Raw genomic sequence first — 24791 nt, forward strand, 5'->3', positions numbered from 1 at the left:
TGTTACACCGTTGACTTCTATAGACCTTGCTCATGCATATTGATGTAATAATAAAATGGTAGATAAATTATTTTAATACTTATAGAAAATTTTGTTAAAAAATTTACATTAGAAAATTTGGTCAAACTATTTTATTTCTAACATTTCACTACTTTATTTGTTGACAACTAATAAATCATAGGCATGCAAATAATTTTGCATAAAAAAATTATAAGATTTTATACCTTAAAAAGTTAAAAAATTTATAGCTTACATCACACTAGTAAGATTATTCACAACTTTCATTCAAATTATTTTGATATTTTAAGAAAAAATTAAAAAAAATATATACATCAGAAATTTGATCACACTATTTTAATTCTAACAATTCATTGCAAAATCTACACATTACAACAAATTCTTATTGGTTTGGTCCTTTTAATCTGCCTTCTCAATGTCGAGAAAATGTTAAAAAATTGTTGAAACTGAAAAATGATTGTGTTATACAAATTTGTATTTTTGATGAGGTATCATTTTGTATGGAGAACAACCATTCCCATAAAAAGATACCTTAAAAATAAAAACTCAACAATAATATTTTAAAAACAAAACTTTATTATTTTATTTTTTTTTAACAATTTAAAAAAAAAAAATACTATTAAAAGAGGCTAGAAATGTTTACGACAGCCGTTGTATCAACTCATTCAGCCTAATCTCGTCTACATTATTAAAATCTCTTTTCATTTGACCGTCGACCTCAAAGAAATCCAGGTCGGAATGAACTTAGTCCTCTTCATTTTGAATCAATGAATAATTTGGAATTTCTCCTCTGCTCTTATACCAAACAAACATAAATTGCGAAGTTTGTGGCCGCCTCAATTATCTGAGAGGTTTGAAAATGGCGGCTTTGAACGCCTCTGTCATCCTCAGTTATAAACCCCAATTTGGGATTAAAGGCACTCAGTTTCTGCAACATATCAATAGCAGCACCTCCACCATTAAAGCACAGCCTATTTTATCTTCCGTCACCTGCTCATTAGCTAACGCCCGTCCTCACACTCCATTAAACAGACGCCCTCAAAACGTAGATGGAGAATTTTATGTCAGTAAGTCTTCTCATTTCACAAATTCTTATTTCAAAATAACAAACAATAACTAGAGCAGTAATTTCCTCCTCATTTGTAATGAAATGTTCATCAATTCTTTTCAGATCATGAGTGCATCGACTGTGACGTATGCAGGTGGATGGCCCCTGTAAGTTTTTTTCAATCTTCTATACTAAATTTTTAGAAAAGAAAAAGAAGAAGAAGATGTTAAACATCAATTAGGTTTAAAATAAATGAAAAAACGCACCTGCACAATTCTAAATCCTTTTTCAAGCAATTGGATTTTAAGCGCTACTAACAGTTTTAAGTATTGTTTTTTAGTATGTAATAATCAAGTTATTCCTTCAATGACCCACTTCGTCATTTCTTTACTTCTATGACTGATCTCCCATGAGCTTGAATGGGCCACTTCTATGGTGCTCATGGCTGGACACGTTACCAAATCCATCCTTGAGCGGATTGATAGCCGTCTCTCGGAAATTAGCTTGTTTAGCTCCCTACCCATTTGCAAATTACAGCTATTAAATTAACTATCCAAGTTATTTAGACCTAAAATATGTTTAAAAGATATCATAAAATTCATTGAATGTAATGCATTTTCAACTCGAGATAGAGTGCAATATTTGCTATCATTGCTCGTAAATTCTAAAATTGAAGGTCTAAAACTATTACAAACGAAAGTTTTAGTAGCTGACATCTTTATTACGGCTATTTTTCTCATCTTTTTAAAATAGTACTTGCCAACTGGAGATGAAATTTAGGGAACACGTTTCTTGAAAAATTGCCAACATAAGGAGAGTGGGTAAATGTGTGTGTCTTCTGGAATCAACTGTATAATATTTTTAAGTGCCGACATTTTGGATCTTTGCACAGGACTCATCATGAATGGGTTAAACTTATCCCCGCTGGTGGCTTGCTTTTAACTTTATCCCTCTGATGGGTACTGCAGAGGCACGAAATCAGAAAATATAAGTTATGCAGTTGATTCTAGAAAATCTGCATAGCAACACACGCAAACTTTTGTTCAGAAGCAAGTTTGTATAAATATTTTATATTATTCATGTAGATTTAACAAATCAAATTACAATTCTATTTCAAAAAAAAATCCCTAGAAATTTTTGAGCTTCTAGAAATTTATGTTTTGTTTAAGAGATTTTCTCACTACAATATATTAATTAATTACTACATTGAAGAAAATTGGATGACGTGACTTGTGATGTCCCTTAGGCACAAATTGGTCTGTTGGATTTCTTGAAGTGTATATATACTTCTTGCAAAGAGTGTCTCTATTGATAGTCAGTTTTAAAATCTCACTACAATATATTAATTAATTAATACATTGAAGAAAATTGGATGACGTGACTTGTGATGTCCCTTAGGCACAAATTGGTCTGTTGGATTTCTTGAAGTGTATATATACTTCTTGCAAAGAGTGTCTCTATTGATAGTCAGTTTTAAAATAATTTTTCTGAGCTTGGCTTGATTGTCTTGGTTTAAAGCTCTTGTATTAGGTTTTGACTTGCAGATACCCATGTAATGGTGTTCGATATGAGATATCCTTATAGTTGTAACAGTAAATGTGTTTCTTCATCTGTTTTATCGATGCTTTATAATTTTGTGTATACATTTATGACCATTTCAAATAATTACACCTGATGTAGGAAATTTTTGAAAGGAGTGATGGGCAGTCAGCGGTATACAAACAACCAACCTCTGCTAAAGAAAGAACAGCAGCTTTGCAGGTTCGTTAAGGTTCACTTAGATTTTTTAGTATAGTGAGATGAAATAAGGAAAGATAAGTTTAATGTACTTTAGGTCAAAATGATCTGTAGGACCTGTAAGATCTGTTAAAGTATGTTTACTTGTTTAGAAGATTGTTTCTATAGATCTTCAGTTTAGGATTTTTGATTCCTAGCTATATGCCATGAGTACAAATATGTGGATTTGTACCGCATACTGTTAAAAAGACACGTGTTTCATCTTCTATTTCATTTAAGTTATCTACCTTAAAGATTTTTTGATCCATTAACATCTATAACTGAGGAATGAAATAGTTTTTAATAATTGGCAAATCTTTTAGCCTTCTACTATTAGGAATTTTCACAGAATACAAGAATATGCTTAGAAAATTAGGTACATTACTATTATCTTTTTTCTTTATAAATAGAAGAGGAAATTATGTTGGGGACCTTTCCATTCATTTGGAAGTGTACTCATAGGCAGAGCACCTCGATATGCAGTATAAGCTGCTACAGAAAAGATCCAAAATAATCCAGAACTGGAAATGGGAAAACACAATTATTTTGCATAAACTTGAAAACTAATTACAATAGAACACTAGACCAGAAACATAGAAGACTATAGATAAAGAAACCTGCAAAAGTGCGCTGGTGATAGCCTCAGAGTGTGAATTAACATTCAAATCTTCTTCACCCCACCACATCAAGCTCATGTTGACCTCACCTTCCTTCCCTTCTTCTAACATCAAAATATCAGTTGGAGTTGATGGTCATGAAGCATCTGAACTCATAATATAAACAACTCCAGCCCATCCACCAGGTAAAACCCTGCTGCCATTGAGATTCCTTCTTCGTCCACTACCATGGCACCCTCTAAATTCCTTGTTTCTCCTTCTATAAACAACCTTCCTTGCTGGCTTTCCATGTCAATCTCTTCCTTTTCACCTTCAACACTTGATTTAAATTTGATCTCTTTGTAGAAATTTGCACCTTTCTTCTTTAATTCGCATCTTCTCTGCTCCTTATTCACTTGCATCTGCCTTTAATTTGTTTGGAAATGGTAGAGGAAATGATTCTTTCGTCCTTATCTAGGTCCGATACACTTTTCTTTAGGTTTGATTCCACCTTCATCAAAGTCTGCCATAATTCGCTTGCCCTCTGCTCTTGAATTCTGCACTTTATTGGCTGATGTGAATTGGTTCTTGATGGCCTTTCTTGTTAAATTCGCCCTTTATATGTGCACATGGAGATACCTTTCCTTGAAATGAGGTCGGCTATAAAACATTTTCTTTTGTTTTTTTTTCAATTTGCAAATTATTTTCACTTTACTCCAGGTTGGCCAGCCACTTCTCCTTGGATTTTATTGCATTTTAGAGAGAATTCTCAAATCAGCTCGGCCTTCTTGAAGAGGGAAATTCATTAACTTGGATGCTATAAGGTGAGCACTCACCTAGCAATTCCACACTTCAACCTGGTATTCCAAATTAGAAATTCAACTCAGGTCTGCTCGTTTAGGTGGAATTTCGCCCTTAATGTGGATTTGATCTTCTTATGTATATGCTCCCCTTAGAAATAGAAAACTCCATAGTGAGGCCGACATAAACAAGGGTTTGTATTATCAAATTTGAATTAATTCACAATAAGTCAGCCAGCTTTTAAATCTTTATTTTCCCTCAAATCAGCCAACCTAACCCCATAAACTCTACCCTAGCAGTATTTGCATGTGTCCATGGATTAAAGGGCACAAATGAGGGGTTGTCTAGGACAAGTGGGCGCTGGAGCAGGGTTGTCTAGGGCAATTGAGTTCTAGAGAAAGGTTGTTTCGGATTCTTGAGCGCTAGACAAGGTGTAGCAAGGAATTCCAAGTGCTAAACAAGGTTGTGCATGGACAAGTGGGCGTTATGATGAATTTCTCAATGAATTCCATGGATTTGCCAAGGAAAAAATCAAAACTTGAATGTGAGTCCAAGTTTGTAACGTGGACTTTGCATTTTGATTTTGGAATTCCCCACTTGAATAGGGATTTTGAATGAATTTTGTGAATTCCTTACTCCAAAAATGGAATCTAAATCTTAATTTAGGAATTCCTTGTCTCAAACAAGGGTCACTTAATTGCACTTTTGTCCAAGAATTTTACAAAATTTCCCTTATTTTCTGTCCTGTCAAGGTTAGAAAATTCCGACCTTGATAGGATTTTTCTTTGTCTTGGTATCACATTCCTTGGAATTTTCTCTCAACATTTTGCATTTTCGATCTCAATTCCCAATCCTGACGTTGATTCATGGATTCCGGACTCGAAACTTTAACTCCTGACTCGACCTACCCATCCAAGGACAAGTATCACACTCTAACTCATTTCAAGGATCAATCAATTGCATTCTTGGACTGACAATACAAAACCCCTCTAAAGGCTGAAAGATCAAAATTATTGCCAAACAAAAACAAAACTAAGCAAAACTACCTAATCTAAAAAGCGAAAAAGTGGGGGTCCCTATTTGCAATGGGGCGTGTGTGTTTACAACACAACAAGACCCATTGATAATGTATTAATGAGTGGAAATAAACTGTAATTGTTTCCTAAAATGTGTCCACCTAATTGAAACATAAATTTTAATTCCACCAATGGCTTTGAGTATGAGTAAATCAAAGTGGCCCAAATTGTTATTCAGGGAATTAAAACTTTACTTTATGGTTTTTTTTCTTGGGAACCCTTCTAATAGTTGACAGCGCATATCTAAATTTTGAGAAGTATATCATGTTAGGTAGTTCTTTGCCTAAGCATTACAAGTGTAAAGTAGTTTAAAGTGTTTTTCACTAAATTCTGGACAGTGTCATCACACATTTGCATAGTTAGGCTGATAACATCCACACCTATAATAATGGAAATAAAACAATATAGAAGATAGATCACCTGATAAGATCTGTTGATATGTAGCTAGGTCAGAGCCCTTCTAGGGCCAACCTAGCACACCTAGCACGTTCGGATGACTAATGGGCCGGTGGCCTTAGTCTTGTCCCATAATCAATATCTTGTTGTAACGTGTTGGGGTCTTGTGTAACGTGTGGACCTAATTTGGCGCCACCTTAATGCATTTGTTTGTAATTAAATGTGTTCCTTATGCTAGCCGACTTGGAGAATCAAAAGGCTAAGTCGCCTATATATACAAGTCAGCATTCATTGTTTAACATATCATCTCACTCAACGAATCTATCCTATCAACGAACTACTTATGTGATCAACGAAGTACAAACAAGGTCAGCAAAGTGTTGCATATACAAGTGAATCACATCTGCACTGGCAAATCCGTCTAAGGCAGCGAATTGGAGTTCTCAAGTTGGGCGATCATCCTCAAGGTTGAGCGAATACCATCCTGGACTGTCGAACTTGTTCAAGGGCTTGTGAAGTAGGTCAAGGCTGCCGACTTCTGTCTCAAATTGACAGTGCACTGCATATACACTCTGTCTTCCAGATTCAGATAAGTTTTGCTATAGTTGTTGTGTACCCTAGAAGGGTTAAATTGTAATCTGCTGCTATATCTAATCTAATCAAATCTGAGATCTTTGGTTTCTGGGTTTTTCCTCCAAGAGGGAGGTTTTCCTAGGGTACATGTGTGTTATGTGTATGATTTACTTTGCATTCTGATTTTCTATTCTATACTGCTAATCTGATCACTTAAAATCAACATGGTATCAGAGCTTGGTTTGAATTAGGGGTAATCAAATTGATTGTAGTTGTTCCTCCTCTTCCTATTTGCTCTTATCACTTCATTCGAAATGTTGAACTGTCTCAGGGTTGAAGATAGATTGGATGGTGCATCCAACTTCACATCATGGAGATTTCAAATCATGCTTGCATTGAGTGGAAGTGATCTTGCAGACTTTGTGGAGAGATCATCCATTGAACCTGAGGCAGAAGAGGAAAAGACTTCATGAAGGAAGAAAGATTTTCAAGCTCAGAGAATGTTGGTTGACTCCATGAAGGATCATATTGTACCTATCATCTCCAAGCTGAAGACTGCCAATGAAATGTTCAAGACATTGGAAGAGATGTACGAAATCAACAACACCAGCCATGCCCTAGCCTTGAAGCAACAACTTCATCACATCAAGATGATGAAATGTGAATCCATCATAGCATACTTCATGAGGATTTTTGATTTCGAAGATCAACTCTCATCCATTGGGAAGGTTGTTGATGACAATGACTTGACCATGCTTGCTCTCAATGGTCTTTCGGCATCTTGGGAGTCTTACATTCAAGGAATTAGTGCAAGATTAGAACTTCCCAAGTTCGATTGTTTGAGAGAAGATTGCATACAAGAAGAGTCACGGTTGATAGCAAGAGGAATTGAGCGTGATCATTATGATGTAGAAAATCAAGTCCTTGCTTCACATATGGTTAAAGGCAAAGGAAGGAAGTGGGATAGAGAGAGAGATTCAGATCCTGCCCCTAAATCGAAAAGGACAAAGGACTTATCTCACATCCAATGCTTTAAGTGTGACAAGTAAGGTCATTTTGCTTAGGATTGCAAATTCAGGTCTACTCCTCTTGCTTCTTCTGCAGAAGTTGGCATAGGGACATCTCAGGAGGAGCAAAGGTCAAATGAAGACTTGCTTTTCTAAAAGGAGGAAATGTTAGAGGGAGCTTGACATCTTTAGCTTTAGAGGGAGCCAGTTTCTTTTAGTTTTAGAGGAAGCCACATCTTCTGGTTAATACATTCTTCTCTAGGAGAAGTTTGAGGTGAAAGCCCTCGTTCCACCCTCTGCGAGTAGGCATGGTGGTGATGCATTCTTCTCTGGGAGAAGTCTGAGGCTAGAGCCCTCATTCCACCCTCTGCAAGTAGGTATGGTGGATCCACCCTCTGCGAGTAGGCATGGTGGTAATGCACTTTTCTCTGGGAGAAGTTTGAGGTGAAAGCCCTCTTCCACCCTCTGCGAGTAGGCATGGTGGATGTGATGGAAGAAATTCCATGATGTACTTGTGGTTTTCCACCCTTTGCGAGTAGGTATGGTGGACCCACCCTCTGCGAGTAGGCATGGTGGATGTTATGATTTAGCACTCGTGCTTGTTCACCCTCTGGGAGTAGCTATGGTGAACACCATCCATGGGAGTAGCCATGGTGGTTGTATTCATTTGCATTTTTCATGGGAACATCCATGTATCTCGGATCTTGAGAAGGTCTCCTCCCTAGCTAAGAGGGAGTGTTGATATATGTAGCTAGGTCGGAGCCCTTCTAAGGCCGACCTAGCACACCTAGCACATTTGGATGACTAATGGGCCCGTGGCCTTAGTCATGTCCCATAATCAATATCTTGTTGTAATGTGTTGGGGTCTTGTGTAACGTGTGGACCTAACTTGGCTACAACTTAATGCATTTGTTTGTAATTAAATGTGTTCTTATGCTAGCCGACTTGGAGAATCAAAAGGCTAAGTCGTCTATATATACAAGTCAACATTCATTGTTCAAACATATCATCTCAATCAGCGAATCTATCCTATCAACGAACTACTTCTGTGATCAGTGAAGTACAAACAAGGTCAGCGAACTGTTGCATATACAAGCGAATTACATCTGCATTGGCAAATCCGTCTAAGGCAGCGAATTGGAGTTCTCAAGCTGGGCGATCATCCTCAAGGTTGAGCGGATACCATCCTGGACTGTCGAACTTGTTCAAGGACTTGTGAAGTAGGTCAAGGCTGCCGAATTCTGTCTTAGATTGACAGTGACCTGCATATACACTCTATCTTCCAAGTTCAGATAAGTTTTGCTATAGTTGTTGTGTACCCTAGAAGGGTTAAATTGTAATCTGCTGCTATATCTAATCTAATCAGATATGAGATCTTTGGTTGCTGGGTTTTTCCTCCAAGAGGGAGGTTTTCCTAGGGTACATGTGTGTTATGTGTATGATTTACTTTGCATTCTGATTTTCTATTCTATACTGCTAATCTGATCACTTAAAACCAACAAGATCAACTCATAAAATGGAAGTAATACACTGTAGAAGATAGATTATACATACGACAAGAGATGTGTGCAAGTTGAGATGCCCCAATATCTAATATATGCAGAAATAGAATAAATCCTTGCAGTAGTTAACACTATACAATATTCCTCATGGGAGAATCCACTCCACACTATATCTTCAAGACATCCCAAACACATATCGCACTCTTCACATATCCTTATAATGATATTCACCTTCTTTATATAGACCTCCTAATAACATGATGGAAGGGTAAACCACTAAACCCATGTAAGCCTACTCATTACCTAATATATTTAATCACTCAATATAACTAATTTAAGGGGCATGTGTGCCACATGTTGGCATCTCTATCAAATTATATGTAATATAATTGATGAGCACACGGTTATACTAAGGGGGGGCAGGGGGTGAGGGGCAGGCAATGAATTAGCATAATGATAATATTTACTTTTTAAAAACTTAATACCATACTTAAAACTTGATCAATCATAATAACATCATTTACTCAACGTCAATAATCATGCACATAAGAAAAAAACAATAACACATAATATTTACGTGGAAACCCTTACAGGAGAAAACCACGACAAATTACTTGCTTATGATAATCTCTTACAAATTTTGTAGGTTCCAACCTACTAGAGGCACCAACCTCTCTTTCAATTCGTGAGCACTTGCCAGTAGAGGCACCAACCCCTCATTCACTTTAGAGGCATCGACTCCTCATTCAAATTGTCTTCACAAGAGTTGTAACTCTCTTCTCAAATTTGCTATTATGGTGACAGTAAATCTACCACAAAACCAATCTCTATCTTGTTGGCAAGAGACATTGCATAGATGATCAGATGTTGTCATTGATGGCAATTGATGTCAAATATTCTATCTGCAGTTCTTAATTTGTTCATACCGGAAGACAAATTGAGCTATGGTGGGGTTCGGTGAATTTGAACAGGACATCCGGCAGTGTACGGTGTTTTGGTTGGTACCTCATTTTGGTTGAATATTTTGTGTTGCGGATCTCTGGAAAGAATTATGGATGTGTAATCTACCCTATTCTAAGTTTGTGGCCCTCGGTGATGAATCTTGTGTAAGTTGGAAGTTCAGGTATACAGGTTTTTGAGTAGAACAATGTTCATCAACAGTAACGTGTGGATATTTGTTGCGCGGATCGTGCGGAGTAATTTTGGTGGTTGTATTTGTGTTTGAGGATTAGCTGACATGTGGGAAGCGTGTGGACAATTTGTTTTGGTCCACATATGCATTTGAGTTCGGATTGAGCCAACTTGGTATACACGTTTCATTTGCGTGTTATGCGTTTTTGGGTCGACATGTAAAATATCTAATTTGATGTTGCGGATATATAAGAGCGATTGATATGATCATTTTTTATATCGGTGATTGTGTGGAAAGTGTTTGTGAGCGATTGTGTGCAGTTTCATGTATGCATATGAAGGATTGTGCTCCGATATAATGCAGAACAATAGAACAAAGCAGTGTAGCAGAGCAGAGTAAGATTATGTGTTTTGTGCTTAACCGGAACTATACTTGGGCATTTGTTGATGCTATTCAATAGTTCAAACCTTCTTTTAATCTTTTGTAATCATTTTTTAAGGCAGTGAGCATTCCGGGGTTATAGCTCGTATTGTAATTTGAGCAGTGATCTCTAGGCAGTGTGCCTGGATGCATGTGCATTCCCCTTATGTAATATTTCTATACTTCTAACATAGAGTATATTAATATTGTGGGTCTCAATTCCACCGTGGATTTTCCCTTAACCGGGGTTTCCACATATAAATCTGGTGTTATGGTGTTGTGGATATTTGCTTTATGTGTTTGCATCTTTCTTTTGTCGATTTGGATTAGGTGGTTAAAGAATCAGATTAAGAATGTTAAAGATTGCAGAACACTGATTCACCCCCCCCTCTCAGTGGCCCTTGATTCTAACAAATATCCTCATAAAACTTATGATAAATCTGCCATACTACTTATCACAAAATTCTCTTCAATATGCCTTATAATTCTGCTTTAAAGTCTTCTTTCTCTTTGCATGAAACCCTCTTCTCAAGTCTCATAAGTTTCACAATTATGCTCTTAGAGTCTACATAGATCTGCTTATAAAGTCTTCATAAATCTGCTCACTATACGGAAGGATATTACATTAAACCTTTTTTCATTTCACACCTCTCACTTATCTTCTCTTATACCACTTCAACATACCTCATCACCAAGAGATGTAACCCTTCATTATTGTGCAATATTCTTCATATCAGAATTATATATCTTTTATATCTCACTCACTCTACTTTCTTTTTACTCCACACACTATTTTCATTATTCCACTTGAATGATCTGCCTTTATATCTTTAATGATTCTATGAATGGATGCAACTCTTTGAATGGATACTACCATTTGAATAGTCACATCTTTCACTAACAAATCTGTCTCGACTCCTTGTTAATTTCCTTGTGCTTGAATAATGGACTTTCATAAATTTATTATTTATTATTACACTCACATTCTTTTCACATTTGACTAAAGACATCTCATTCAATAGAGGCAACCTTTTGAAAAGATATCACCTTTTGTTAACAATTCCTTTTGATTGCCTTTTTAAAATGCTTTTATTTATCTTCAAATCAATTTGATTTTTATTTCTGAGATTTTTTTTTGGACACACAACTCACACTATCATCGCTCACTCAATGCTCTCTTTATATCTTCCCATGACAGGCAATTTCATTTAGAGACATCTCCTTTCACCTTTAAAAATTATAATTCTTCATTTCATATGCTAATAACACCTCTTCATTAATAAATCTGTTTGAATGATATCATAATTTTCTACGCACAAATCTTTTATTACATTTCCGTATTCCTCTCACCAACTTCTCTTTACCTTTATATCCTCCTTATGCCTTTTCATGAAAGGAAGCATCCCTTTGAATGGAAACAACCTTTTATAAAAGAATGACCATTTGTTAACTAACCACCATTAATTCAAACTTTAATAAATTTATGCTCTTCATAAGTGTTGGTGTAAATAAATATTCATCATGGATATTATTACACTTTACTTAAGTTAACTTAGGATAATACATCTCTTCGTAGTTTGGATATGAGACACTTAGGGAAGTGTGCACATAGGGATATAGCTTGTAGGAGAAATTTCACCTTTTGTGGTCTTATTTTGTTGTTACACTCCACATTCGGTGGGTCATCCACCTCTTGTGGAATATTATATTATTTCTCCTACCTACCCCTGTTTCTCATTGAGCCACATGTCATGATTGTGTGTTCGTATATCCATATGGCCTTGCCTATATAAGCAGGCTCATATTCATTGTATTGGTTAATTCAGTTGATCATTTGTATATTGATGAGAATATAGTTTGTTCTTGTCATTCTATTGTCTCTCTTTATGCTTTTCATTGTACCCTTGATCTTGGCAAAATCTCACATGGTTTTAGAGCTATTGGGGCTTCATTGATTGGTTTTGGGAGACATCTTGGAAGGCTTCTATTTTTGGATCAAAGGTACTGCGTGTTTTGAAGACATTCTAGAGCGTTTTCGACCTCACCATTGTGTCTGGGAGGCCATTTTCATAAAAATCGAGTATAAACTCGACCTATTTTGGTGAAAGTTGAATTTTGGGTGTTGGAGAAATTTTTTGCCCAATTCGGGCATCAAATTTAGCAAAGTGTTTTGTTGACGTCGGCATTTTTTGAAAATTTTAGACCCCCCTTTGTTGAGCAGTTTGGATTTTTGGGTCAACTTTGGAGGCTCATAACTTGCTCAATTTTGCTCTTTTTTTGATGCAATTTTATTTATTTGGGCTAATTTTTCGTGCTCTTCGTAGTGGTGTGGTTATTTTATGATTTTGGTGCACAGGTTTTTCGGAATTTTCGGATTCTCTCAACTGTACCTGTCCAATCCTCAATTTTGCAACTTCAAAGGCTTCGTTTGAGCTCATACGACCTCCTTTTCAGGTGCTTTTTTTTTTGAAAGTGCATATTTTTTTGTCTCCTTTCATAATCTATGATCAGTTTTCAGAGATTTTGAGTGGATATTGTAATTTCAGACATTGGTCTTTTTTGGCCTACTTGGTACTTGTAATTTGCTTGGATCTTAGTTTAGATCTCTTGCATTATTAGTTTGGGTCTCCTTTGGCCTCATTGAGGCAGTTGTAAAGTTGAAATCAAAAGTCCACTTTGCCATTTTTTGCAAGTGGCCCATTGTACACACACTAAGTATAAAGTGCCAAATCATCATTTTTGGGGTGGGTTCTTTGATTGAGTGAATTTGGGGGGGTGTCTTGTGTGATTGTGCCTCTCTTTCCTTGTGCTCTTTCATTTTTGTTGCAATGAGTCCTCATAAATTTCCACCTTTAACTCCACATAATTATGCATCTTGGAAAATTTAAGTATGGAGCAAATTAATGGAAAAAGGTCTCACACATTACATAGATGGAACAATAGCAGCAACACCTGATCCTAAGGCTGATCCTAATGCTCAGTTAGAATGGCTCACTAAGAATTGCATGGCTCTTCGAACTTTGCGTAAGTATGTATCAGATGACCTCATTTTTCACATTGAGAAGTGTACTACAATCAAAGAGGCTTGGGATATGTTTCAGAAATTGTATGGTCAAGTTGATAAAATTAGAGGTTACAAGATTGACAATGAGCTCACCAACTTGGATCCCAAGAGTTTTGATACAATCCAAGATTATGTCACCAAAGAAAATGAGCTAAGAGCAAAGCATAAGGATTGTGGAATTGACAAAAAGGATGCTCAATTGATATTCAACTTGTTGGACAAGCTTGCACCAAAATATGCAACATTTGTTTCAAGCTTCCAAACTCATCGTTTGATGGTAGGGAGTTCCTACACTATGCCTTCATTTGATGCTTTCACGGAAATGTTGATATTGGAACAATCTAAGTTGTTGAACATGGGGCTTCTCAAGTCTTCAAAGTCCAATGCTTTGGTGGCTAATCAAGGGAGTCAAGGCAAAGATTCCAACAAGAAGAAGAAGCAATCTAAGTCAAAGCCATAGCAGGAAAAAGGGCAATCATCCTCTTCATCACAAGGCGATTTTTCATCCTCTTACAAGAAGGGGACTCCACCTAAGAAGGATAAACCAACTTGTGCATATTGCAAGAAGTATGGTCATGATGAGCATTGATGCTACACCAAGCAAGTTGATGAGTTGACAAATCTTCTTAAGAAAAATAACATCAACTTGCCATCCGCCTACACAAAGAAGGATTCATCTCCTTCCTCTTCCTCACAGTCTAAGGGAAAAGGGCAAGCATTTGTGGCTAAAACAGGTTCTTCACAGCAGTGGATACTTGACTCGGGTGCCTCTTATCACATGGGTTCTATAAAGGAGCAGTTTTCTTCATTGGAGCCATCAAAGGTACCTCACATTTACATAGGTGATGATGCACAAGTTGAGGTTGAAGGGAAAGGTTCAATTGACATGGATGATGGAACATTTGAGAATGTTCTTTATGTTCCTAACTTGTCTACCAACCTTCTCTCTATCTACCAAATCACTCACTATGGGAATGGGAAAAAGGTTGAGTTTACACCTGATTCAGTTGTGGTAAAGGAACTTGATGATGATGCCTTGGTAGCAGTGGAACAAGTCAATGACAACTCAAGGCTTTATTCATTCTCCCACTTTGTGCCAAGTTCTCCTTCTAGGGCCTTGCTTACTCATTCAAATTCAGAAAGTAAGCTATGGCATGAGCGGTTTGGTCACCTCAACTACTGCTATCTTCAGCAGCTCAACACAAAAGACATGGTCACAGGTCTACCTCGAATCAGTTTTTCAGAGGGTGTATGTTCAGGATGTTCCATGGGCAAGCATCACGAGGAGAAGTTTGATAAGGGGAAAGCTTGGAGAGCTTTGGAAGTTCTTCAACTTGTTCACAGCGATGTAGTAGGTCCATTTCTAGCACCTTCATTTAGTAAGGCTCGCTATGTCCTCACCTTCATTGATGACTACTCCTGCTTCACTTGGGTCTACTTTCTTATTCATAAGAGTGAAGTATTTGACAGATTTCAGGACTTCAAGACTCGTGTGGAGAAGTAATCCGAGAAAATGGTCAAGATTCTTCGTACAGATAATGGAAGGGAATATGTGAACAAAAGACTTGAGGATTTTTGTACATTTGAGGGGATTGATCTTCAGCATTCTATTGCATACACTCCACAGCAAAACGGAGTTGCCGAGCGCAAGAATATAACTCTCAAAGAAATGGCTAGTTGTATGATACATGCACGTTCTATTGATCCCGCCTTTTGGGAAGAGGCTATCAGTTGTGCCACACACATCCAGAATCGGGTTCCTCACAAAGCTTTACAAGGTATTACTCCTTTTGAGGCTTGGGCTGGTAGGAAACCGATTGTGAGACATTTCAGAGTCTTTGGGTGTCTAGCATGGGCTCGCATACCTCCGCAGAAATGCAAGGCATTGGAACCTCAGAGTCGGCCTTGCATATTTGTTGGATATCCTGGGGGTGTTAAGGCATATCGATTGATAGATCCTGAGACACATGAGGTGTTCATTGAGAGGAGTGTTCATATTGAGGAAAGCTCTCCTAGCTTAGACTCTCTACCTCCTCCACCTTCCTCCATTGTGGATAGTGATGCTAGTGATTCAGATGATGAGACTCCTTCAACTTCGACTCACAGGGGTACACCTCCGCAAGGTCCACTAGCAGTGGAGGAGACTCGTTCTCCACCTCCACCTAGACCTCATTAGGCTTAAGAGACACTTGAGTCAGCGGGTTCTCTTGTTGGGGATCCTTCAGATACATAGATGACTCGATCATAGCATCAGGACCTTCCACATGCATTCATTGCTACCGCTTCCGATCCACAGACATTTCGGGAAGCATCAAGGGTTCCTGAGTGGGACCAAGCTATGGAGGAAGAGTATAGTTCCTTGATTAGGAACAACACATGGGAGTTAGTCCCTCTCCATAAGGGGAGAAAGATGGTTCAATGTAAGTGGATCTATCGGACCAAGTTTGCAACGGATGGTAGTGTGGATAAGTATAAGGCTCGGCTTGTTGCGAAAGGTTTCTCTCAGGTTCCAGGTGTTGACTATACTAAGACCTTTGTGCCCGTAGCCAAGATGAACTCCATTCGCTTGACACTTGCTATTGCCGCAGCTCATGGTTGGGCTGTACATCAGATGGATGTGAAGAGTGCTTTTCTTCATGGTGATCTTGATGAGGAGATTTATATGGAGCAGCCACAGGGTTTCATCCAGGATTCTTCCTTGGTTTGCAGACTAAGGAAATCTCTCTATGGCCTTAAGCAGGCCCCCAAGGCTTGGTATGCCAAGATGGATTTCTTTCTTCTCTCAGCAGGGTTCACTAGGTGTTATTCCAATCCGAATGTCTACATTTTGCGACAGGATGACTCTCACTTGATACTTGTGCTCTATGTTGATGATTTGATCATTACAAGGAGCACCGCATCCATCATTAGCAATGTCAAATCTACTTTGCATGATAGATTTGCTATGACTGACTTGGGTCTTTTGCACTACTTTCTCGGGATAGAGATTTCACAGTCACCTTTTGGGATTACTCTATCGCAGCCCAAGTATGCTCTTGATCTACTTGCATGCTTTCATATGATTGATTGTAAGCCTGCACCGACTCCCTTTCTTTCAAGAGTCAAGCTTGAGGCTTGTTGTTCTTCTCCACCAGTTGATGCCACATTGTATTGTCAGCTTGTGGGTAGTCTCATCTACTTGACTCACACACGCCCTGATATTTCATTTGCGGTTGGCATGGTTTCCCGCTTCATGCAGGAACCACATGAGCTTCATTGGAAAGCCACCAAATGCATCCTTCATTACATCTAGGGTACACATCACTATGGGATTCACTATGCAGCAGGCATAGGACTTCGCTTGGTTGGTTACACTGACTCCGATTGGGCTGGCGATCTTGATGATCGTAAGTCTACTTCAAGTTACAACTTTCACCTTGGTTCGGGCCCCATTTGTTGGCAGAGCAAGAAGCAGCATGCTATTGCTCTCTCTTTGACTGAGGCTAAGTATCGAGGAGTTGTTAACACAGCGACTGAGACCATTTGGCTTCAGCAGATTCTCACAGAGTTTGGGTTCACATTTCCACGGTCGACAGTTCTACATTGTGACAATCAAAGTGCTATTGCAATCTCGAAGAACCCGGTCCAGCATCAACAGACCAAACACATCGAGATCCATATGCACTACATCCGAGAGTTGATTCAAGAGTAGGTCATTGATTTGTAGTATTGTCCTACAACAGAGCAGGTTGCCGACATCTTTACCAAACCTTTCACCGAGAGTAAGTTCCAGCAGCTGCGAGCTCTCTTGGGGGTGCGGGATGTCTCATTAGGGGGGGTCAGCTGACTTCTCCTTCCTCACTTATGGGGGGGACTTTTTCCTCTTTGAGGTTTTGTCCTTCTTCTTTGAGAGTCTTTTGTACATTCATCTCTCTTTTGGGGTGGAGTTTTTTCCCCACTGTGTTTTCTCCCTTTCTCTGTTTGTGAGAGATTGCATTGCATAGTTTTGCTTGCATTTGCATTTTGTACACGGGTACCTATCATGGCCTAGTAGTCGAGACCCATCTTGCATTGTTGACTTGAGTCTTCATTCCCCTAAGTTGCACTTAAGGGGGGGTGTTGGTGTAAATAAATATTCATCATGTATATTATTACACTTTACTTAAGTTAACTTAGGATAGAGCATCTCTTCGTAGTTTGGATATGAGACACTTAGGGAAGTGTGCACATAGGGATATAGCTTGTAGGAGAAATTCCACCTTTGGTGGTCTTATCTTGCTGTTACACTCCACATTCGGTGGGTCATCCACCTCTTGTGGAATATTATATTATTTCTCCTACCTACCCCTAGTATTTCTTACCTACCCTTGTTTCTTATTGAGCCACATGTCATGATTGTGTGCTCGTATATCCATATGGCCTTGCCTATATAAGCAGACTCATATTCATTGTATTGGTTAATCCAGTTGATCATTTGTATATTGATGAGAATACAGTTTGTTTTTGTCATTCTATTGTCTCTCTTTATGCTTTTCATTGTGCCCTTGATCTTGGCAAAATCTCACAATAAGATATTCCCTATTCTTCATTGATAAGATCATTGTGACATAAATTATTTCCTTGTTGATATCAATGAATTATGCTTTGATATCAATGACAATATGTTCAACAATCTCATCGATACTCTTTTGACATCAATGATGATATCTTTGCCAACAATCTCCACTGAGTGCCTTTGACATCATTGACAGTATTCCAAACAATAATATGGTATCCTTTGGTACATAAAATGGGCATGTTCATTGAGTTAATGTGGTCTAACAGTGTACAAGTGTTTTGTTTAAGAATTATAATATATAACTTCAATTTAATGATGTCAAAAAATTAATAAGAGGCACAAAATGAGCTATTTACCAGACTAAAGATTTGGATTCAAAGAGAAGTTTGTTGAAAAAATAGACTAAAAGGCATGGACTCTATTGGTGTGAATAAGAACATATCCTAACTAGTTTTTAGTTATCACTTATTCACACATGTTAAGTTTACTTAGGATGACTTAGTTGTCAAATGGAACTCTCATTTAATATTGTTCATGTTAGTCATCTTAGGTGTCATTCTAGATAGAGATGAGTCATAGCTCATTATTTAATATTAGTTCCATAATGTATCATGCATTTAATTTTGTATCAAGCGTAGTTTTAACTACCTCATCATCTCTTGCCTATTTAGGCAAGGCTATTGTACATTTACAAATCATCTCAATAGTATCATTCTAAGTTACCGGTTCGGGTTCGGGTTCGGGTTCAAAGAACTCGGTACACCGGTACAACAAAAATTTGAAAAGGGGTTTGGGTTCGTTTGGGTTCGTTAGTACAAAAACATGTAAATTCTTTATATATATATATTGATATTTGTGAAGCCTATAAGCATGAATTAAAAATTTGCATGTCACATAGCATCATATAAACAACAAAACAAACTTCAGTCTTCAACTCCTCTTTGATCTTGGAAGCCAAATTTTGTTCACCCTTTCTTCAACCTGCTCTCATAAAATATATGTTTGCAACACAAATGAGGTGAAATGAGTGAATATAATGTTTTAGAAGTCACTTTTAGGATATAAGTTTCACTTTTTAGTAGGCGGAATTCAAAAAAAAAAATTTTTTGCATATAATTTGCTTTTTTGGGCCGCCCAACCACCTGGGTTCAACCAGGGACAAACCACCTCTAGGTTTTTCGAACCCTGGTCGAACCCAGTATGAACCGGACCCGAACTAGGAACCCGTTCGAACCAGGACCGGTACCAGGGGGGTCCAAGGGCGAACCCGGTAACTTAGGTATCATTTATCTTTCCTGGTGAAATATCTGTGTGTTTGTGTGTCTGTGTGTGAAAGTTGATGAAATTTCAAACAAAGTTGATGAAATTAAATCTATGAAAACTAAAATGTTGACAAAGGAGTTGTTAGTGGCAATTTATAACTTCACAAATTGCAAGGATATGAAACACAACACCATCTTATTTTGAAATGGTTAAAAATAGGGGAATATGATGATTAAAAAGCCAATAGAAATTGGTATTAATTACATCCAGTTATTTGACATCAAAACAGAGTTAAAATTAATAGTTTCCTACAACATGGTGAGAGTGATACGCTGTTTAAACTGATTAGGGCAAAGTACATGCATCCATATATTCATGAAAAACTTTACTAGTTGGCAGCTTTCCTCTACTACCATAATGCATTAATGGGGTTGCCCTTTAGTCATAAAATTAAAGAGGTTTTACCAACCATCAAAATTAATGTTTTTTAATGTTTATAATGAATATATTACTCTGATTGCCATGCTTTCATCCTGCTGCATTGTGATTCTGAAATGAAGTTTAGCATATCATTTGAATGTGCATCTAGTGACCTGTTTGTTAGTCGTAACCCGTAAGTATTGACATCAATTTGACTATTTTGTTAATTTGTCTGTTGATATTGTTTGATGAATCTATTGGTCAAAGCCAAATGGTTGTATGTGATCATGGACATCCTGTGAACAAATTCCCAACTTCTTTGAGCTTCCATTTTCCATGATAGTCAATTTTTTTGTCAATCTAACAGAGATATTGTGGAAGTTGCACTGATATTTTGCAGACATGGTCTAAAGCATAGTTTAAAAACTCGTGGACTCGCCACGGACTCACGAGTCTGTGGGAGCCATGAGTCGACTCGCCAAGGACTCGCAAGGCGAGTCCATTTGAAAGACTCACGAGTCTTTTGCACGGACTCGCAAGTCTTTCAAATGGACTCGCGCGACCCAAAACAACCCTCAGGCAAGCTTTAAAAATGAGTATTTTTTCCTTTTTTTTGCCTTCATTTGGCGTAACTCCCCCCCTTTTTGACTTTTTTGGGGTTAAGGGGTAAACCTAATTGGACGTGGGCCAATAGAAAAATAACACCCGACACCTTTATAAAATAATAAAAGTATTTTTGGCCTCACGGGGCGCTGCCCCTCGACCCCGCCCCTTGACCCCAACTTGGGGCCGTTTTGTGACGTATTCACACATCGCCCCATTGCAAATGGGGATCCCTACTTTTTTTGCTTTCTGGGGTTTGCTTTCTAGGTGTTTAGGGTTTGTCTGTTAGCCTTTGCATTTTGAGTGTTGCTAGGGGATCAATAGGATGGTAGGCTTTGCTTGAGCCAGGGGAGTCAGCAGGTGCTCCAGGTTAGGGTTTCTTTGAGAGTCTTCCTTAGGGCCTGGTTTTGCTCTTGTTGCCAATTGTGTCTTGCTTTGTGAGTGGGTATCATTCTTGAAGGTCCGAGCTAGGTCAAGTTGGTGAGTGATGAAGTTTGGAATGTCATCTTAATCTTCAAATGCCCTAAAATTTGGCTAAGTCTGGAATGCCCTGATCATGAAATTTGACTAAGTCTGGAAAACTGAAGAATCCTCCAAAAACTAGATTTTGCAATATAACTCCTGGAGGTCCGAAACCACTCTCAAACATCCTAGAAGTATATATGGAATATAACTTAAAAGTATAAGTGAGATACTTAAATGTTATATTCCATAAAATGATCCTGACGGAGAGACCAAAATGTCAAATTTCTCTCCTGACCCTTCCAAAGGGTCTAAAGCGAATTTCACTCCTGACCTTTCTAAAGGGTCCAGAGCGAAATTCTCCATAAGACATTCTACTTTGACCAAAACCTAGAACTAATGCATTCCCAGGCTTGAATGAAGGTAAAAACGCTTGTTTGAATGAAGAAATGTGAAAATGAAGTCAGGATCTTGGCCAGGAATAGGGATTTTGCTCCTGACCCTTCCAAAGGGTCCAGAGCGAAAATCCTTGAAAACCTCAAATTCTCACTTATCAAGGCCAAATTTCTAGTTCCTAAGCCATGTTTGAAAGTATTTTTGAATGTTCTAGCCTTGTCAAGATTGAAAGATGAAGGATTTTAGTCAAGAAGATGAATTTCGCTCCTGACCCTTCCAGAGGGTCCAGAGCGAAATTCTTGAAAACACTCATTTTTCCTCTAGCAAGAGTCAAGACCAAGGTGGAAATGCATGAGGAAGGATCTATGTTTGCCTCCCAAAGAGGATGAAAATAGGAAAAGTCAAGGATCCAACCCAAAACATGATTTTCGCTCCTGACCCTTCTAAAGGGTCCAGAGCGAAAATCTTTGTAGCTCTCATTTCCTTTCAAATTTTGACTAAGTGTTGGTTTCTAGGGCATGTTGGGGAATGAATTGGTATGTTCTTGCCTTGAGATGGAGTTGGATGATTTTGAAGAGCAAGATTTTAGCCCAAAAGAGAATTTCGCTCCTGACCCTTCCAAAGGGTCCAGGGCGAAATTCATCATAAACTTCATTTGCTACCTTGTTTGAGCTTGAAACCTTGTCCCTTAGGTGGAAAATGATCTAAGTTTGCTTCTTGAGATGGTTTGAAGTTGGAAAAGTGAGTGATCAAGCCTAGAATGAGATTTTCGCTCCTGACCCTTCCAAAGGGTCCAGAGCGAAAATCTTCCTAAAGCTCATTTCCTCCCTAGTTTGACCAAATTTTGATTTGTAGAGCATCTTGAAAGGAAGGATGGACGTGTTTGGACTTTGGAAATGTGTGAGAGCTTTGAAAAAATGAAGGATTCTAGCCAAGAAGGTGAATTTCGCTCCTGACCCTTCCAAAGGGTCCAGAGTGAAATTCCTTGCAAGCCTATTCTTTTGACCTTGTTTTGGCTTAAGACCTTATCCCTTGGGTGAAGAATGATGTCTAGTTGTCTTCTAGAGTGGATTGGAGTTGAAGAAATGGAGAATCAAGCCAAGAATGAGATTTTCGCTCTTGACCCTTCCAAAGGGTCCAGAGCGAAAATCCTCCTAGACCTCATTTCTTTCCTTATTTGGCCAAATTTTGATGTCCAAGGCATGTTGAAAGGGCGAATGGGCATATTGAAATCCTTAAGGACATTTGAAAAAGTTGAGGAATGAGTGTTTTAGCCAAGGAAGGAAATTTTGCTCCTGACCCTTCCAAAGGGTCCAGGGCGAAATTCCTTACAAGCCTATATTTTTTACCTTGCTTGGGCTTAAAACCTTGTTCCTAGGGCGAAGAGAGATGAGATTTTACCTTGCAATGAAGTTTCAAGTTGAAAGAATGATGATTTTTGGTCAAGAATGAGATTTTCCCTCCTGACCCTTCCAAAGGGTCCAAAGCGAATTTTCTCAAAACCTATCTTTCCCTCAAATTTATGCGAAGTCTAGTGTGGGTCAAGATTAGAGGTGTCTTTAGGCATGTCCTTGAATGGTCAATAATTATCAAGTTTGAAGGAATTGAGCCAAATGATGAAAATCGCTCCTGACCCTTCCAAAGGGTCCAGGGCGAAAATTCTTCAACCACCTATATCCCCTTGCAAAATCATGTCAAACTTGGGTTGGACATGAGAGGAGAAGTGTTTTCTAGCCTTTTGAGGTGAATGCAACTTGAAATGATGGAGGAATAAGCCTAAATTAAGAAATTCGCTCCTGACCCTTCCAAAGGGTCCAGAGCGAATTTTCTCTAAATCACCTTTTTTCCCAATTTTGTGCCAAGCCAAGTGCTGACTAGGGCGAGTTTTGATGGGAGAGGTCCTCAGGAATGACTTTGACTTAGCAATGATTATCAAACTTGAAGGAATTGAGCCAAAAAGTGATTTTCGCTCCTAACCCTTCCAAAGGGTCTAGAGCAAAAATCTTAAAACCACCTATTTTCCTTGCAAGTCTAGTCAAATGTTAGGTTTTCATGGCTTGGATGGGTGCGAGGAGAGGTGTTCTTGCCCTGTTGAAGTTGATTGAAGACAAATGATGAAGGAGTAAGCTCAAGTCAATAGGTTTTGAGCAAATTTGACCTTTTGGCCTTGTGAAGATCAAACCAATGTTGCCAAGTTGGGAAGTGGATTCAATGTGGGGCAATCCAGATGAATTGAAGTGAAGGAAGTGTAAAATGAAGCCTAAAGAAGGAATTTCGCTCCTGACCCTTCCAGAGGGTCCAGAGCGAAATTCCCAAAATCACCTAGTTTGCCCATGAGGAAGGTCAGGTTGTAGATTCCTAGCCTTTGGTGAGAAGAAGGATAGTGTATGCTTGCCTTGGAAGACATTTTGGAGTAGAGACATGATGGAATTTGTCCAAAAATGCAAAATTCACTCCTGACCCTTCCAGAGGGTCTAGGGCGAAATCTTTTGAAACTACTATTTTTCACCTTGTTTGGGCCAGGTGAGGAGCTGGTTGTGAGGTAACGTTGAAAAGAGGTCCAAGTTGGCCAGGAATGCTAATTTCGCTCCTGACCCTTCCAGAGGGTCCTGGGCAAAATTCTTATAGGCCCTGTCCCTGGAAAGAGTCTTGAACTAACTTCATTTTAATATCTTTTGTTGATGATTTAAGGTGTGAAATACTATGTTGAAATGAATTTATTATGTCCTTAATCATCTTTCGATTTGTTTTTGCAGATGAAAGAAGATCAAGCCAAGACAAGGACGACCTTCTCCAGTCCAACATCAACAAGGATGGCCTTCTCCAGTCCAGCATCAACAAGGACGACCTTCTCCAATCCAGCATCAACAAGGACGACCTCTTCCAGTCCAGCATTTGAAGGAAAGGTACACCATCCATCCTGCACGTCAAAGACAAAGGAGGTTAAAGCAAGGGTTCGTTGAAGAAGCAAACAGTTTCAAAAGAGTTAATTAAAGTTAGCTTCTCAGCATCATCAAATTGAGCATCTACCAAGTTACAAGTGTCAGACAAGGTGGCATCCCAGTCATCACTCCTCCAGTCGGATTGGTCCACCTCAGCGTGTCCAGATTCAATGTACCTGACTCATCAAAGATGGCACAAACTTCGATGTACCTACCCTTGTTATCCATTGGTTGAATATTCCAGAGAAGACATGTGTCCAAACAATACAATTGTTTCATTGGCCAGAATTGAGTTTGTTGTAGCAAACCCTAATTAGGGTTTTTATTATAAGATCTCGGCCATTGATTTCAAGTTGATCTGAGCCATCGATTTGTATTGAGGGCGCTATATAAGCCCTAGCTCCTCATTTGTAAAGGCTAATAGTTAGTCATTAATAGCTAGAAGGTTAATAGTTAGTTCATAGAGGTTAGAATAGCTAATGATTAATAGCAAATAGAATAGCAGTTAGAGTAGAATAGAAAGAGAAGGCAAAGATTGTTGCCAAGATGTTGTTGTGAAAGGCTTGTAAAACCTCATTGAAGAAATGGTGAAATCTATGGGTCGATTCAACAATTTGCGTGGTCTCTATACTTCTTAGATTTGATTTCATGTTATTAGATGAGTGGAAGAAATGTGTTTGATTGATGGTGAAATTTGTATATCCATACTACTAGCAGTTTGTTGATTGCAGACTTGCCTTGTGTAGTCAACTGGAATCA

General features: G+C 38.4%; 1 protein-coding gene across 1 annotated transcript in view; it reads left to right on the forward strand.

The window, feature by feature from the left end:
- The first annotated feature begins 668 nt into the window (after positions 1 to 668).
- Positions 669 to 24791, forward strand: part of LOC131067021 (uncharacterized) — a 101313-nt gene continuing 77190 nt past the window's right edge. Inside the window, exons 1-3 of the mRNA XM_058001955.1 lie at positions 669 to 1085; positions 1190 to 1233; positions 2747 to 2827. Coding sequence (XP_057857938.1) covers positions 878 to 1085; positions 1190 to 1233; positions 2747 to 2827 — 333 coding nt within the window. The 5' untranslated portion in view covers positions 669 to 877. The remainder of the gene's footprint in view (positions 1086 to 1189; positions 1234 to 2746; positions 2828 to 24791) is intronic.

This window comes from Cryptomeria japonica, chromosome 3, assembly GCF_030272615.1.
Source record: "Cryptomeria japonica chromosome 3, Sugi_1.0, whole genome shotgun sequence".
Lineage (NCBI taxonomy): Eukaryota > Viridiplantae > Streptophyta > Pinopsida > Cupressales > Cupressaceae > Cryptomeria > Cryptomeria japonica.